The 15,077-nt window shown below is 53.8% G+C and overlaps 5 protein-coding genes across 5 annotated transcripts; 4 read left to right on the forward strand and 1 right to left on the reverse strand.

Moving 5' to 3' along the window:
* Window positions 1-2,483: 2,483 nt before the first annotated feature.
* Window positions 2,484-3,848, forward strand: B0H18DRAFT_51889 (uncharacterized protein). Its single transcript, XM_048038413.1, has 5 exons — window positions 2,484-3,034; window positions 3,093-3,236; window positions 3,288-3,434; window positions 3,492-3,752; window positions 3,808-3,848. The coding sequence occupies exons 1-4, from the start codon at window positions 2,597-2,599 to the stop codon at window positions 3,639-3,641; spliced, it is 879 nt and encodes a 292-aa protein (XP_047897127.1). The 5' UTR covers window positions 2,484-2,596; the 3' UTR covers window positions 3,642-3,752; window positions 3,808-3,848.
* Window positions 3,849-4,569: 721 nt separating this feature from the next.
* On the forward strand, window positions 4,570-5,145 carry B0H18DRAFT_987314 (uncharacterized protein). Its single transcript, XM_048044837.1, has 2 exons — window positions 4,570-4,849; window positions 4,905-5,145. The coding sequence occupies exons 1-2, from the start codon at window positions 4,671-4,673 to the stop codon at window positions 4,984-4,986; spliced, it is 261 nt and encodes an 86-aa protein (XP_047897128.1). The 5' UTR covers window positions 4,570-4,670; the 3' UTR covers window positions 4,987-5,145.
* A 325-nt stretch (window positions 5,146-5,470) lies between these two features.
* B0H18DRAFT_871560 (Metallo-dependent hydrolase) lies at window positions 5,471-7,784 on the forward strand (the record flags this gene model as incomplete). Its single annotated transcript, XM_048040169.1, is given in 12 exon segments — window positions 5,471-5,740; window positions 5,758-5,826; window positions 5,893-6,246; window positions 6,300-6,338; window positions 6,396-6,505; window positions 6,567-6,699; window positions 6,751-6,850; window positions 6,911-7,115; window positions 7,177-7,261; window positions 7,381-7,506; window positions 7,562-7,627; window positions 7,683-7,784. 12 exon segments carry the CDS (start codon window positions 5,471-5,473, stop codon window positions 7,782-7,784), a joined length of 1,659 nt encoding a protein of 552 aa, XP_047897129.1.
* Window positions 7,785-7,906: 122 nt separating this feature from the next.
* On the forward strand, window positions 7,907-10,535 carry B0H18DRAFT_51926 (uncharacterized protein). The gene is made up of 11 exons (XM_048038416.1): window positions 7,907-8,041; window positions 8,088-8,306; window positions 8,367-8,416; window positions 8,470-8,509; window positions 8,565-8,717; window positions 8,769-8,924; window positions 8,984-9,052; window positions 9,107-9,682; window positions 9,731-9,852; window positions 9,915-10,316; window positions 10,373-10,535. Exons 2-11 carry the CDS (start codon window positions 8,229-8,231, stop codon window positions 10,449-10,451), a joined length of 1,725 nt encoding a protein of 574 aa, XP_047897130.1. The 5' UTR covers window positions 7,907-8,041; window positions 8,088-8,228; the 3' UTR covers window positions 10,452-10,535.
* A 2,287-nt stretch (window positions 10,536-12,822) lies between these two features.
* On the reverse strand, window positions 12,823-14,485 carry B0H18DRAFT_51986 (iron permease FTR1). Its single transcript, XM_048038417.1, has 5 exons — window positions 13,976-14,485; window positions 13,795-13,911; window positions 13,664-13,735; window positions 13,467-13,601; window positions 12,823-13,414 (listed from the first exon to the last, which is right to left on the reverse strand). The coding sequence occupies exons 1-5, from the start codon at window positions 14,391-14,393 to the stop codon at window positions 12,924-12,926; spliced, it is 1,233 nt and encodes a 410-aa protein (XP_047897131.1). The 5' UTR covers window positions 14,394-14,485; the 3' UTR covers window positions 12,823-12,923.
* Window positions 14,486-15,077: the final 592 nt, after the last annotated feature.

A 15,077-nucleotide genomic window follows, 5' to 3' on the forward strand; every position in this document is an offset into this window, starting at 1 on the left:
TTGCCGGGAACGAGGAGTATCTTGAGGTCTGTGATCATTCGAATTGCCATAGCCACTGACTAATCCCCGCTAATCCAGCATCTGGCTGCGGTACATGACCAGCCAACGACAACGGATGAACACGCCACGAAGGCAAGCCCACCACCTGAAGCGGGACTTGTATATGTGTGCTAATGAGACAAATATGATGATCGCAGAGTGCGACCGCCTCGCAGCCTGTCGAGAGTTTCGACCGCGAGAAGGAGCCGAAGATCGAGCGCTGTCATTTTTGCGACATCACCTTCGCGACGAGGTCAGAACTCAGGAGCCACAACCTCAAAACACCTTCGCATCCGCGTTGCACCCTTTGCGAAATGGGATTCGTCTCAGCTCGTGTCTACAAAATGGTTCGTTGAGCTCGCCACATTATAACACAGTCTCTGACACGTCCATTTACTACTATAGCATATGAAACGCAGACATCCACCTATTGGGTTATCGCCCAAGCACTTTCTGGATCTCCCACCGATTACTGTAAGTCTTCATCGTCAGTACTAATCAAGGGGTTTATCATGACGGAGAAATATGTAGAATGCGCCCAGAATGGCGAAGACCGGTTCGCTAGACAAATCTCCAGAATCCCCTGAATACAGAGGCCGCAGTGATGATATGACATTGGTGGAGACCACGGAAGTCGACACCTCTGGTGCAGACATCAACACGGCAGGGACTCCGAAGCCTGAAGGCGTCGACAACGATGACCTTGTTGCTGCACGTAAGTATCTCTATAACCTGTACTCGCTACGAATCTTCATTGCTAACATGTGTCATTTTCTAAGCACCGACCGACGATCAACCTGTCATTCAGGCTCCTTGGCCCGGAAATGTCAAGTCAGAGGTCATCGAGTGAGCCTTTCCTTCAATGGTTTACCAATATGCAGTCAACTGACGATCCGTCGTCGCAGTACTATGGAGCAATTGTCTGATATGAATGAGCGACCCGAGAGTGTGATCAGCTATATCACAGCACCCGACTCAATCCCGGATGCACGTCCTGTCAATCCTTCGTCCCCTCCACCGGATTCCATTGTCGTGCGACTGTCTTCAACTCCTTCCAGCGAGGATATCATTCCAGCTCCGGACACAGCAAGCACCGCTGAGCAAGATGAACAGGATCTTCTCGACGACACTAGGCACACGTCGCCTGGATGTTATCTGAGTGCACCGGCCTCGAACGCTTGTACGCTAACTCGATCCACTCGTCCTCCAAGCACCATCATCACTGCGGATGCTGGCTCACAACGTGCTGCTTCCCCGACATCCGTCATCCCCGGTGCGTCGGGCGAACCTCACGCCAGCGTAGAACACAACTCGGCCTCGAGTCCAGCGAGGATGCCAGAAGGTACGGACAATACATTTCTATTGCAACCGATCTGCGCAGCACCGACCATGACGACGCCTACAGCTACCGCCACTGGGCAGACAGTCCCTCTTCCTTCCATAGCGGCGTCAAGCACCGCGCATCAAGGGAGGCCTCGAGTTACAGGCCCGTCGTGGTGTTGTCGTAGCTGCGGCAAGGACCCGTGCGACGAGCCAACGGCAACGCAGTGTGGGCACATCTTCTGCCGCAGGTGCGTTGTAAATTTCAGGATGGTTCTCACCACGTTAATACGCTCGGACATGTAGCTGTATTGTGAAGGAGATCGCGGAAACGGGGCAATGCCCCGTTTGCTACCGTACCTTCTTGCTGAAGCTGCTCGCGACAAGATGAGGAACGACTATTTGACATGAAGCCTCGTCTGTTCGAGGTCGAGATTGAATATTGATCGTTAGCCGAGCGCTGAAGCGGAGGTGTCGGAAGTTCAATGAACGTTGAACATTGATTCGACTCTGCTGCCAGTGAGCAGGGCGTGCCAAATTATTGACTTGACTCATCTGCAGGCTTTCCCTAAGATGTGCTCCTGTTGGACTACCAATCAGGCATAGAGGTCAATTCCGACTTGAGCTGTCACTATGGCGCTGTCAACAGCCGAGGCGTGAACTTGATCCTCAGTTAATATCATCACCTCCAGTTCCTAGCGTGAGCGCAACTTATGACCTGACATCCGGGTTGTTGGGTTCGCTACACTGCCACAGTAGTCTTCAAGACGGTCCCGAGAGCGCGCCGGACGCGTCAAGTATAGAGCACGTGGCCGCGTCAGCGTGTATCATTTCCGAGCTCGAGTCCGTGGCGACCCGTCCGCCACTGCCTCCCGGTCTCTCGTCATGATACCACACACTGCCTAGTAATGCTCACAAGAACGAATGAATCGATGACGCTGTATGTATCTTACAAGCCATCGAGTGCCGAGGCTGTAATGCTCATATGATATTAATGATCCAGCGAGGGCCGAGACACTATTACTTACTTACGAGTTCGAAGTCAACGTCAACGTCACGCTATGGCCATACCGGGTGAGAAGTCGACGCGAGCGCCGATAGCCCTCGAGGATGCCACACAAGGCCACACACCAAAGCTTCGCACCGTGCGGCTTTTTGAGGCCATACCGATACGAAGTCCTGCAGCTCGTTCGCTTGATCACTGCTAACTTACCCCAGTCCGGCTCTGAACACATCCATGGCCAAGAAGCGACATGCTTGTCCTGTCTGTGCTACTGCCTTCCTGACCCTTCTTGAGCTGCGACGCCACGGAAATTCGATGAAACATGGTCTTGTCGGGATTTTCTACGTTTGTTCGGATTGCAACAGGAACTTTCAGACAGCCAAAGATCTGCAGAATCATGCATCGGCCAAGCGACACCGTCTATACAAGCCCGTGTCGTCCACTGTAGCTGCTTCTAGTGCGTTTGACGCGACGTCGGTCCCCGCACAAACCACACTAGCAACGACGTCTGCTACACTACCGCCTTCCCCGGCTGCACAGTATAGATGTCAAGTCTGTACTTTGTCCTTCAGCTCAGAGGCTGAGATCAATGCCCACTACAAGAGATCCTTCGTACATCCGTCCTGTAGCACATGCGGCGAAGGTTTTAGGGACAACGAACGCCTTTCTCAGGTGGGTCATATCACGGTGACTGGAGGTCAATCGGGTTATCGACGTCGCTCCATACTAGCATCTACGGGCCACCCATGGGACCGACACTATAGCTAGTCGGTCTGCAGCAAACACCAAACTAGATGACCCGTCGACATCGTCGAGCCGTAGCATATGCTCAACGTGCTTGATGACGTTCACCGATGACGCTAAGCTGTTTGAGGTGAGCTTTGCACGTAGAGTTCCGCCGATGATCTAAACGCATGCTCTGCAGCACGAGAATACTGACCATCTCTGTGCCCGCTGCGATCAGTGGTTCTCAGGGCGGAGAGCTCTGCGGCAACACTTCAACGAGTCCTCGATGCATCCGAGCTGCTTCCATTGCCAGAAGGGGTTCGTGGGGGATGTGGAGTTCTCCAAGGTGTGTGACGATAAAGACGACTATCTCGACATAGGCGACTGATCCACGTCGGTCTAGCATCTCGTCGAGGAACACGACATTCCGATAGCAGCTGAATTGGTCTCCACGGCGAGGTCATCGACTGAAGCTAATCGAGCTCCTAGCAGCCCGCCTCCTCCAGTTTATGAACAGCTGGAAACCGTCGAAGTACCTCAGATCGAGGTATGATATGTTATAACAATCTGGAGAGCGAGCACACTGATCGTGATGTCTGTAGACCGCGATTTCCGAGGAACGTGAAGAGGACATTGTCTCTGACAGTGACTACGAACACATTGGGTGAGTCTTGAAGCAGGATGTCGCCTATGCATGAACTGACCAACAGTCCTAATAGCCCTGACGAACGATCGCCCGATGCCAACGTGTGGGAGATCCGGGAGAGACCAAGCAGCGTGCTCAGCTACGTCACAGCGATGGGATCAATCCCGGACGTCCAGTCTGACAGTGCCTCTGTTTAACCAAACGATGCTCCCGCGGCTCAAGCAGCCTCGACTCCCAGTATTGACTCGATCCCGGACTCTGAGGCAATGAGGGCCATTGAAACAGAGCGTGAACGTCTCCATAGCGCCAGAGACGCATCGTCCGAGGTACGTGTGCTATGCTGAGTCAACCAATCATAAAGTCCACTAACAATTTCAAACGGATTCAAGACCAGCCTCGACGACGACGACGACGATGCTGCGGCCGTGTTTCGTGCTCGACGTGCAGACTACATCGCCATTCTTGAGCAGACAGGTGAGTCAACCGCGAAGGTTCCTCCCTCAGCACTCACCGTTCCTCCCTCTTATCCAGTCTTCGACCTTGAGAATGTTGTGCTTGGGCTGCAGTCCAAATGCGAGGAGGCCACGTCCCGGAATGAGGCCCTCCAGCGAGAGGCGGAGCAGAGGAACCAGGTCGCTGCACGGCTTGAGGCTGAGCTGCATGTGAACGCGCCGCGTTCGGATGCCTGCACCCTTGGTCCGTCCACTCGACCTTCAAGTCCTGCTGCCACCGTGGACGTCGAGTCTCTCCGTGCTGGCTCGTTGTCGCCGATTGTGTCGGTTACATCAGAGGCGCCATCTGTGAGCACAGGGGGAACTCAGAGCTCGACTCCGGGGCATCCGAGAAGGTCGGAAGAAGGTAAGAGGATTGTCGTTGCGACACTGCTGAGAGCTCCATGCTGATCCTCTTTCGCGTTACTCAGTCTCATTACTGAACATGACGGTGTCCTTTGCCGCTACCACAGTGCTACCAGACCCCGCGCGTTCCGAGACCGCCGCCAGCGCCCCACCCGAAGCCAGGTCCAGTGCAGACCTATCCTGGCACTGTCGAAGTTGCGGTAAGGATCCGTGCGAGGATCCGACAGCGACACAGTGCGGACATATCTTCTGCTACAAGTTCGTCGCGCCCGTGATCTTCCAGTAATTCTCGCTGACATTCACGAATGCGCAGGTGTATCGTGAAGGAGATCGCGGAGAATATGCAGTGTCCGGTTTGCAACAAACTGTTCCTCTTGCGACTTCAGGCATTTTGATCGGACGGATGCAGCGTGCAGGACTTGTATCTCGTGTATGTTCTTACTTGTACGTGTAGTGTGTTCCAAGCTACTTTCGCGTTGACTTTTGTGTACGGATTCCCTGATAGGGTCCCGCTACAAAGGACACAACGTAATGCCAGTGAGTGATGTTGCCCCTGAGTTCTCAGTGACCCTGCGCACGAATACCTTGTACGATTGCTTGTCCGTCACAGCAGCTCGTTCCTGACAATCGCTGATATGACATGTATGGTCCTCCTCGCGCGCCACAGACTCTAATAATGAGCGCTCCCTCCGCATTAGTAACTTCGGCCGTTGCCGATGCACTAGTCTACATCCCGATATGGTATAAGCTTATATTGTTGCCGAACTCCGAGTCATGCGCTACTTGCATACGTACTACGTAGCACATTGCACAAGTACTGCTGCACAAGCACTGACCTAGTCGCTTCATCTCGTAGAAAGGCCGGCAGTGAGTCGCGACATGGACACGGAGAAATACTACTTGCAACGCAAGCATTTGATCAACGAAGACAGGGCTCTTCGGGTCGATGCTGCCAGACTTGATAGCCTCAAACTCACGGCCACTGAAGCAAAAGCAGAAGCTGTCGTGCGCGCGATACGAATTGCGGAAGCCGCTTCAATATGGGATGGGGACGGGTCTATCTTGAACTACGATCCCTTGGACAGCACGCCAAACGTCTTTCCTGGCATGGCGTTTCTGACGGGTGAGCGCATTGAATGTCATACAGTTGTAACCAATTTCATCAGTCACACTCGCCTCTATATCAAGCTCGTGAGACCGTAACGAAGACAGAGCTGTTCAGAATTCTGAAAAAGGTGAGAAAGTAGAGTCCCAGAGACTCACAGCCAGCCGGATTGACACATCATGGCGCCTTCATGCAGATGCCCAAAGGTGGTCTGCTTCATGCGCACTTGGATGCGATGGTGAACATCGATGTGCTCATCAGGCTGGCTCTCGCCCAACCTGCCATGCACGTCCGAGTACCTACTCGCCTGACGGCAAGTAACATCAAGGCCACGTTGCCCCAATTCAAGGCTCTCCCGCCAGCTTCATCATCAGCGCTGTCCTCCTTGACGAGCCCGACTTACGGAGGCGGTGAATGGGTACCGCTGCATCTCGCTAGGGAGACATTTGATGAGAGTCTTGGCGGTCCTGGTGGATTTGACAGTTGGGTAAAGAGGACATTGACGATCAACCCGTCCGAGGCGTATGGCACCCATAATACGCCCACGAAGGTAATGGTAGTTGTCCAGTGTAACATGGGTTCCAATTCATCAATTCCGCACAGATCTGGGCAAAATTCACCAGCACGTTCCTCATTAGCCATGTGAGTGTTGCCTACATTCTCGCAGTCTATCGGGTTAACGCGTAAGTCGATGTGCAGCACCTCGTATACTATATTCCTATATGGGAGCAATACATCAGAGAGTTCATCCTCTCGTCAGTTGAGGACGGGATCTCGTATGTAGAGGCTCGTATAAACTTCCTTGCCAAGTGAGCAACACACCATCGGATAGGATTGACGCATTCCCCATTCACATTGTGATTGCTTCAGATACATGACGGGTCGGGATGGACTAGAAAACGTGCCGCATAGGGAGTGGCTCCTTAGTATTGACCGGGTGATCAACGAGGTCAAGGCCGAACTGGCAAAGCAAGGTCGGCAGGATGAATTCGTTGGCCTAAAGGTAATTCACATAGTGTATGGTCCTACCTCGGTGCCTCACGCCCAGTATTAGATCATCTATACGACAATCCGGTTCATCTCCCCGGAAGAGTTGGAATGGTACACAGAAGACGCACTGGCGCTGAAACAAGAGTTCCCACACTTGATCGCAGGTACGTGCTGTTGGAATCGCTTGATCGAACTCACCACTCACACGGGACTCACTATTGCAGGTTTCGATCTTGTCGGACACGAGGACACGCTAAAGCCCCTCATTGACTACATCGAACCTCTGACGAAGCTCATGCGCCGTCGGGAAGAGCTAGGTGTCGATTTGCCCTTCATCTTTCATGCCGGCGAGACCCTTGGAGACGGGAATGCACCAGACATGAATCTGTATGATGCAATCCTGCTTGGAACGAAGCGCATTGGACATGGGTAGGTCTCGTCTTCTCCTCATCTGAATGGAACAATCATGGAAATCCGCGATCTACTACAGGTATTCTCTTGTCAAGCACCCCAAACTCATGGAGATATGCCGCGAGAAAGGCATCGCCGTTGAAGTCTGTCCTATCTCGTATGTGGTTCGGTGACCCTTACTACTTGCCTTCCTAACCTGATGCATCTCGGCTGTTAGAAACGAGATTCTGGTACGAGCCTGCATTCGAGCATAGAAGGCCTCATCGTGAGATGTCCGTAACAGCGCCTGACATCGTCGATGCCAGCACATCCGCTCCCAATCCTGGTGAACCATGGAATTCACGTCTCGCTCTGTTCGGACGATCCCGCCGTATTCGGAAACATGGGCTTGACCTTCGACTTCTATCAAGTGCGCTGCGTCGACGTAGTATTTCGAATGCAGTTCGCTAATCGAAGCCACTTAGGTCCTCATGGCTAGCGAGGTGACTGGGCTGCTGACACTCGGCGAGTTTGCACGAGACAGTATTAAGGTAATATTTGCGGATCCCTCGTTGTCTGGAATCTAACTCGCCTCGTGCATTCCAGTATTCTACGTTGGAAGACGACGAGAAGGCACATGCGCTCGGTCTCTGGGAAAAGCGGTGGCTCGACTTCCTCGAGTGGGTCGGGCACACAGGTGGCAATTGAGTCGTGTTCGTCTTCAATCAGAGAACAGTACGACATCATTACATGTGTCGATCTGATGCGGATTCAACAGCCGCCCACTCTGCATTTGGTGGCCAGTGACCTAGCCTATTTTCCACTACTACTTTACACTGAAAGCGCGAGATTCAATCGCGATGACGAGAGCGGGGAGTACAAGGTGACTGACTGTACATGACAAGGTCTACTGGGTAAGGCAACTCTTACTGCCAACAAAAAATGAACAATATATGATAGAAGAGGTGCGTCACGACATAAGGAGGTCGGGGTGTTGATTAACTCTGTCAGGTTGGCACCGCAGCGTCTGAGTGTCGTACCACTTGCCGTCAGACTCCTCCATGAGGTCCTTGAATCGTCATTCCTGACTCTGCCAAGACTAAGTTGCTATCCGTGATAGTAGCGACCAAACTCATTCAAAAGCACGATGCTATGATATCGGTGCTATGCTTGCTCATCTTACGGTTGACCTCTAGCATGTCCGCCACTACCTGCGCCAGCGGTGACTCGGTACGTGCGGACTATTGGCTCGATTGTACGCTGTATATTGAGTTGCTTCCTTCGGCCTAGGACAAACGCAAGGTCGACTCACTGGCATTATCTGGTTATGTCTGCTCCATGTGTGGCTTCTACATGGACATATATCAGCATCAAGCTCATAGTCGTGTTATAGGTGTGCCGAACGTTTCAGCGATGCGCGTATCTTTGCGTCTGTGCGTTGCCCAAAAACCATTCTTCTGTTCACCGGTCTCAACCTGAGCGCCATAGCATGTCATCGCCGCGCACTCCAAGCAAACTTGCGTGTTCTGTAGTGAAGGATACTTCCAGCACGAGTACCAGCAACATTTGATGGATTCCACGCTGCACCCCAAGTGTTCTCAGTGTAGGGTTGGGTTTGAGGATCCTGAACGATTTGACCAGGTCAGTGGATATCTTTTTCGGTGAACTCTCAGATCATATCTCCGTCGCCAGCATCTCTGGTCGTGCCATCCGGAAGGAGGATGCAAGATATGCAAGGTACACTGTCGTACTGCCACCAACCTCCAGCAGCACTATGTCGACTCGCCTTTCCATCCCGTCTGCAACCATTGTGGCTCTGGCTTCGTTGACAGCCAGGTGTTATCTCAGGTCCGTGACCCTATTGCACTCACAGATCGAAGGATGAGGGTCTGAGACCAACATTGCAGCACGTAGATCACGTTCATCTCTACGATCAAGCGTCGTATTTCCAGCGAGGCAGGCCTGTCCTCCTCAAGGTCAGTGGTATGCGACCAGCCTGTATCAATCTAGCCTGACGTATCAATTTGCAGGACGACGGTCCTCGCAGTGGCCATATTGACACTCCTTCGGCAGTCGGCTCACTTTCACCTCAGACAACCCACTCGGCGCACTCCTGGGTGCTGGCTGAGTCGCGATCTGAGTCTATCAACACAAGCGTCTCACCGGCGTTGATGGTCCCGCCGAGTGGACGTGAACTCAACTCACCGGAACAGTTGTCCGCGTTTTCATCCTATTCCGTCAGATCTGCTCCGTCACCACCTCCGCGGGGCAGCACTTTGACCCCAATAACGGAGGCATCTTCAATCGCCTCGAGGCCGTGCACTCCATCTCCGTACGAGCTGTCTAACCACGCACCATGGCCCGCAGCTCCGACAGTCGCTCAATCAGGACAACCGTCGACGCCGGCAAGCTCTCTGCGATGTTCTGAATCCCCTTTTTCAATGTCACCTATTCTCAGGGCGACATCTCCGTCAGGGCCCCTTCAGTGCGGAGCACTTGCAGCAGCTCCTGCACTGCTTCCATCTAATTCGGGCGCATCGCCACTGTCTTCGTCTTCTATGAAGTCCGCAGATTCATTGACGAGCGGACCTCCGCCTCGGACCCCCGTACGTACATCTGTGTATTTTAAAGACGATGCTGAGCATCGCTCACAGACCAGTTGGATAATGCCTGCATCTATGCCGGTAGATGAACAAGAGAAGCCCGATATACATAGCAGGTCCGGGAGAACGACGTCGTCAATGTATTCCCAGCAAGAAGGTGTGCGTACCGTTAGGTAAGTGCTTCACATATCTGTCGTGTGATGTGTGTCGCTCATGAGTGATGTAAATTCTTGAGGTCTCCGAGAATAGGTACAGACACGGAGACGGTCAGTAGCATCTCGGAATCGCTTCCATCGTCAGCAAGCGTCCATTCTCTTGCTCCTTCGTACATTCTTGAAGGTGGCAACGAAGCGCCCCTCGCCGGCGTGGCACGACCCACTCTCGCACCCAGTGACATAACGCAGCGCGTATACGATCAACCCACCGAACCGCCCTCGCATGTCCGACACTCGGGTCCTTCGCAGCACCTCGAGTCGCCCTTCTCGAGCCGGCCCGGGGGACATGACCGAGAGGTTCCTACCTCCTCCTTGCCACCGATCGCTCCACAGAAACTAGGGTCACTGCATTGCAGATTATGCATGCAGGATCCTTGTGACAAGCCGACTGCGACGTTGTGCGGACACATCTTCTGTATGAAGTGCGTTCCTTGTACCAGATCGTGTCAGGCGTTCTCTGACGTTGACACACGTCCAGGTGCATCAGTCAAACAATCGTGCAAGATTCTCAATGCCCTGTTTGCAAGAGGGCGATATTGATTCCTCTCGACGTTTAGCCCGCCCTGCCGAGCGTGTGGGAAGTACCAGCCGGTACCAAACCAACAAGCTCGGATTGGCAACAGAACTTCTTGTCCTGTCCCTGTCACTCGGGCTCTGTTCAGATGTGTAAACACCGAAGCTAATTTGTATGATGTGTCTGTCTCGTCGCCGTTGAATCCGCTAGATGGTTCCGCAGGAGTCCCACAGTCTGCGATTGCCTCCCTTTGCCTCCCGGTTTGCCCCATCCCGCTATCTTATCTTATCTGATACTGCCCTGACAAAGATCGTTCAGGCCGAAGGGTTTCAATTTCAAGCGTCCGCTTTACTTAGCTTCGGTTGCCTGGTCATGCACATGAGTGTCGTTCTTGGTGAATGACGATCCGACGTCTGGATTGTCCCGGGCCAACCAAAGGGGGTGCGTTTCTGGTACAGCTGCTAACCTGTGATGCGGCTCTTTCCGAATATCACATTAATCGACGACGGGGCGCGCCGCAGTAGCCAGGTACGTGGTTTGGGTAAAGTGGAAACGAGGCGATGCTACTCGATGCGATAAACACATGTGAGTTGCAATGCATCACCTAGCTCGTGTAGTCCAATCCTTACCTCTGTGGGCAGATCTCTATTGACGAATGAAAATGTTCGACAAGCTTTATGCAGAGCTGCAGAACTATTTGACTTGCGCACTCTGCGAACTCTGTGCTGCGCCACTAACACCGATTTTGTAGCGTCACAATCTTCATTGGTCTGGCCATTTCGCAGGAGGAGACGTTCTCACTTGACAGCGCTCCTCCGGCTACAGAGCATACTGTAAGCAGGCAGCAATTCAAGCGGCATTCGGCATCTCGAATCCTGTATGCCCGAACTTCTGTGTATGAAACAGACGGAATTGGGATCCGGACTTCAGTATAGCGTTCAGGAAGGCGCGTGTGTTCTCTTCTGATACCATCGGCACTGACGTCTGTCGATTAGGCCTATGCGCACACCAGCAATCGACATTCCGTATGTCGCGCGGGCAGGCCAGACGCCGAGAGGCTCGCCACATGTTTTGTGATCATGAGATGTCGAGCGCTCGGCACCAGCGTGCATTCAGTTGAAGGTAGCATATCAATGGTAGCGACCGACCACCAGACGGGACGAAGGCAAGCGAGCTTATCCTCAATCACGGACATGCATTCACACGTCTGCGCTGGATCACTGTGCGTTCTCGATTCTCTGTCCGTCTCCTTTACGACGACATGTGGGCCAAGCCCATGTTTTCGAGCTCAGCCTCCCGGGGCTGATTGCACTGTACGGGAGGATGCTCCCAGACCCAACGTTCTGGGCTGACGGTTCACGGACGGCATGGACGTCGTGGGACACGGCGACATCGAGGTTCGCCGAAGGATGCAGTACACAGTGCAAATTCAAGTGCGAACTTTCATCCCGAAAGCGCATACTGGACGGCTTCAAAACTTATTGGTCCCGTTTTTTGAGACGCGTGATGGAGATAGCAGGGACGTTACGGCACTGGCACAGCGCTGTCTACTAGTGGCACTCAAACGTCAATGTGGGATGGACTGGGCACATCGTGGTATGTCCACTCACAGTCATTCAATTTGCCAGTCAATTTGGGGTCCCTAACGGTACTGTATACTGAGGTACGATCATCATGCATGCTTGTATTAAGTCTCGATTATCTGACACTCTGATGTTGACTAGCAATCTCCGGCGAGAATCGCGCAGACAAGGGTTGACGGTGACCTACCTTCGCGTGACGTTGGGTTCAATGACCGCCTGCTCAGCACGGTGCCCTCATGGCCGTTGTTGCCGTCACTCTCAGAAGGAGGGTTCATTCAACGTCGTTCGACTGCGCACGGCAGCGAACATGATGTATCTCAATGTCCCGACAGCATAGATGTTGCCTGGATCCCGAAGCTCCAATGAGAGCTGACTTTGGGACATACTAGGCTCAGTATTATTGAACCCTACCGCAGCGTATGCCGACATGACCGTGCTGCTGAACCTGATATTCTGGGGTGAGAGACACAACATAATACGTGACAAGGTCGACCGGCGCATTAATATTGGCTCGTACGAGCAGCTTGCCTGAGGGATATTCAGGGAATATAAATAGGTCGTCATCGAAGCGCGTCTTCCCACGGCACGACGCACGACACCTGCCTGTTCAGGCAGAGCACCTCCCGAATCCGTCCAGGTCGCTGCGCGATCGCAGCTGTCTTTCGTGCGTCATCCAATCTCGTTCGTCACGATCCCAATCTACTTTTCATGATGAGCTGGTACTTACATAAGCTGAGAGGTGAGTTTCATCCATGTACATCCCGCTTCATGGTGCGTACGACACGCTGTTACCGCCGCAGTTTTGTTATCGTACAGACATCAACAAGCCAGAGTGCAAGAGTAGTAGCTACAGGATCGACACAATAAGACGATAGACGCATCATGATAAGTTTTCGTACGAATGCGTTCTAAGTCGCAAGTCACAACGCAGTCTACTGGACAAGCTCTTCTGCGACTGGCGCGTCCACGCGTCCGCCTTCTTTCTCGGTGATCTGCGCCTGCTCCTGTGCGTCGAGCATCTCCTGGCGCTCCCTCCTCCTTACTCCAGCCTGGCTCTCCTTCCCAAGCAGCTTCGTGCGGCCCTCCTTGAACTTCAGGTACACAAGCACCACCATGACCGCCACCCAGTAGAACACGTAGCTCAGCACGCTTCCGAGCGTAGCCGAGTTCGTCCAGCCGAAGATGGCGGCGAAGATCGACCACCCGCTGTTGTCGAAGTTGTTCTCGGGGTTGCAGCAGTCCAGGTGCCAGACGGAGCCGCGCACGTCGTACGAGCCCGGCCCGTCGCCCCCCGTGTCGTCGACGTCGGCGCCGACGATGACCGCGAAGGCGTGCGCTTGGAAGTACCAGATGGCCTTGGAGAGCAGGCCGGCACCGATGAGCAGGATGAAGTTGGTCATCACAACCATGAAGATCGTAAGTGCTGCGCAGATGTTAGGATACAAAGACATTGACGAAGACTAGGAAGTGCGCACTTGTCCGAGAGGCAAAGGCATAGATCAGGTAACCAACGACGAAACCGCAGATCAAGCCAACGATGGCAGCGATCGGGATGGAGGTGGCTTGCTGCCCGAGAGAGACGCCGCCGACGAAGATAACCGCTTCCATACCTGGTGCGGTATGCCGAATCCATCGTCAGCTGTGCCTTCACCAGGTAGCACTGCTGACTTACCCTCTCGGAGGACGGTAATCAGCGGGAGGAAAAAGAGCACCCATTTTCCGGCCCTGGTGTTGCGGTCAACCTCTGCAAATACCCCATCAGCGTGCGTTCGAGGAAGGTGTGGAGAAGGTAAGGGAACACACCCTCTCCGGAGAAAGCGCGCTGAAGCTTGATGCGCCATTTCGCCTTGGCACGGTCCATTTTGAGCATCGTGACACCCATGACGAAGATGATAAGCGACGCAATGAGGGAGAAGATGCCTGTATGCACGCGATGAATGAGACGAGTCTTGGCAGATAACAGGTGAGCAGCGCGAACGCATACCTTCCCAAAGGTTCTCAGTGTTCGCCCACAGGTCCGCTGCCTGCGTGAACCATACGGCAATGAAAGCCGCACCGACACCGGCTGCAATGAGGAGACCAAGGCCAGCACCGAGGAAGATCTGGAAGCGCATCTTGCGCAGGAGACGCTTCGTGACGACGTCATCCTGCACGTCGCTGGTCAATTCGGGAGTCGAAGACGCGTCTGAGGACGCGGAGGGGTCCTTGTCCAGCGGCTTCTCTGTGGCGGGGGTCTCGGGGTCTCCCCTCTCTTGGGCGTCCTTCAGCCGTGCAAGGCGCTCTGGGTCCTCGTAGATGATCTGCTCGACGAGACCGAGGAGGACTGAGACGATGATGGCGGCCTCCAGGGTCTCGCGGAAGACGATGAAGAAGATCGTGACGGAGAAGAGGTCGCGGGCCATGGTTGCTACACTTCGACTTGCGGATGCTGGACGGGCAAGCGGAGGGTGCAGACGCGACGGGGACGCGCACAGACGAACCGGGTCACTGAAGGAGTGCGAGACATTTCGGCGGGCAATATATGTAGGAGCGAGATCGGAGGACGGACTGGTGCTGGTCTCTGATCATTCTTCCGTTATTATTAGGCGCTTGCCCTGATCAGGTCTGACACAGATTGGCTCGCGAGCTGTGGCGCCATGATCTTATCAGATAACGCGCCGCTACCCTCACAGTCTTCTTGGCCGGTTTTATATTTACCAGCCCGCGTCGCGAGTGCGTCGCCGTCGGGGCAATCGGGCGAAGCTCTGGAGTCCGTGGCCCTTCCAACGAAACGAAGATGGGGGGATTCATGGGCTGCGATGAAGCCGTGACGTCCAAGGTGTGTCGTCTCCGCCACCGTCTCCTCCTGATGCAATTGAGTTTGGGGATCCACCGTAGACGAGCCTATGTGCAGCCGTCAATTACCAGCGCATTCAAATGAAACTGTCCAAGAATCGTCTCGAGCGCAAGACCTCGCCGACGCTAGAACTCAGGGAGCCTCAGGGCAGTTCGGGTTCGATCCGACTACGCCGGAAGCGGTAGCGCGGACACGATGATCTGGATGGGGATTTGGGGGTGTGATTATCTGATAACCCCCTCCGGATGAA

Source organism: Fomitopsis serialis, assembly GCF_022376445.1.
Source record: "Fomitopsis serialis strain Sig1Antser10 chromosome Unknown B0H18scaffold_11, whole genome shotgun sequence".
Classification (NCBI taxonomy): Eukaryota; Fungi; Basidiomycota; class Agaricomycetes; order Polyporales; family Fomitopsidaceae; genus Fomitopsis; species Fomitopsis serialis.

Excerpts from the sequence above, each read along its gene's own strand:
- B0H18DRAFT_51889 (XM_048038413.1), top strand. The coding sequence starts at position 2,597 with ATGGCCAAGAAGCGACATGCTTGTCCTGTCTGTGCTACTGCCTTCCTG. Across the intron at positions 3,035-3,092 it reads ACAACGAACGCCTTTCTCAG|CATCTACGGGCCACCCATGG; the intron begins GTGGGTCATATC and ends GCTCCATACTAG. Across the intron at positions 3,237-3,287 it reads ATGACGCTAAGCTGTTTGAG|CACGAGAATACTGACCATCT; the intron begins GTGAGCTTTGCA and ends CATGCTCTGCAG.
- B0H18DRAFT_51926 (XM_048038416.1), top strand. The coding sequence starts at position 8,229 with ATGATATCGGTGCTATGCTTGCTCATCTTACGGTTGACCTCTAGCATG. Across the intron at positions 8,718-8,768 it reads ATCCTGAACGATTTGACCAG|CATCTCTGGTCGTGCCATCC; the intron begins GTCAGTGGATAT and ends CTCCGTCGCCAG. Across the intron at positions 10,317-10,372 it reads GGACACATCTTCTGTATGAA|GTGCATCAGTCAAACAATCG; the intron begins GTGCGTTCCTTG and ends ACACACGTCCAG.
- B0H18DRAFT_987314 (XM_048044837.1), top strand. The coding sequence starts at position 4,671 with ATGACGGTGTCCTTTGCCGCTACCACAGTGCTACCAGACCCCGCGCGT. Across the intron at positions 4,850-4,904 it reads GGACATATCTTCTGCTACAA|GTGTATCGTGAAGGAGATCG; the intron begins GTTCGTCGCGCC and ends ACGAATGCGCAG.
- B0H18DRAFT_51986 (XM_048038417.1), bottom strand. The coding sequence starts at position 14,393 with ATGGCCCGCGACCTCTTCTCCGTCACGATCTTCTTCATCGTCTTCCGC. Across the intron at positions 13,912-13,975 it reads CACTGAGAACCTTTGGGAAG|GCATCTTCTCCCTCATTGCG; the intron begins GTATGCGTTCGC and ends GCGTGCATACAG. Across the intron at positions 13,602-13,663 it reads GATTACCGTCCTCCGAGAGG|GTATGGAAGCGGTTATCTTC; the intron begins GTAAGTCAGCAG and ends ATACCGCACCAG.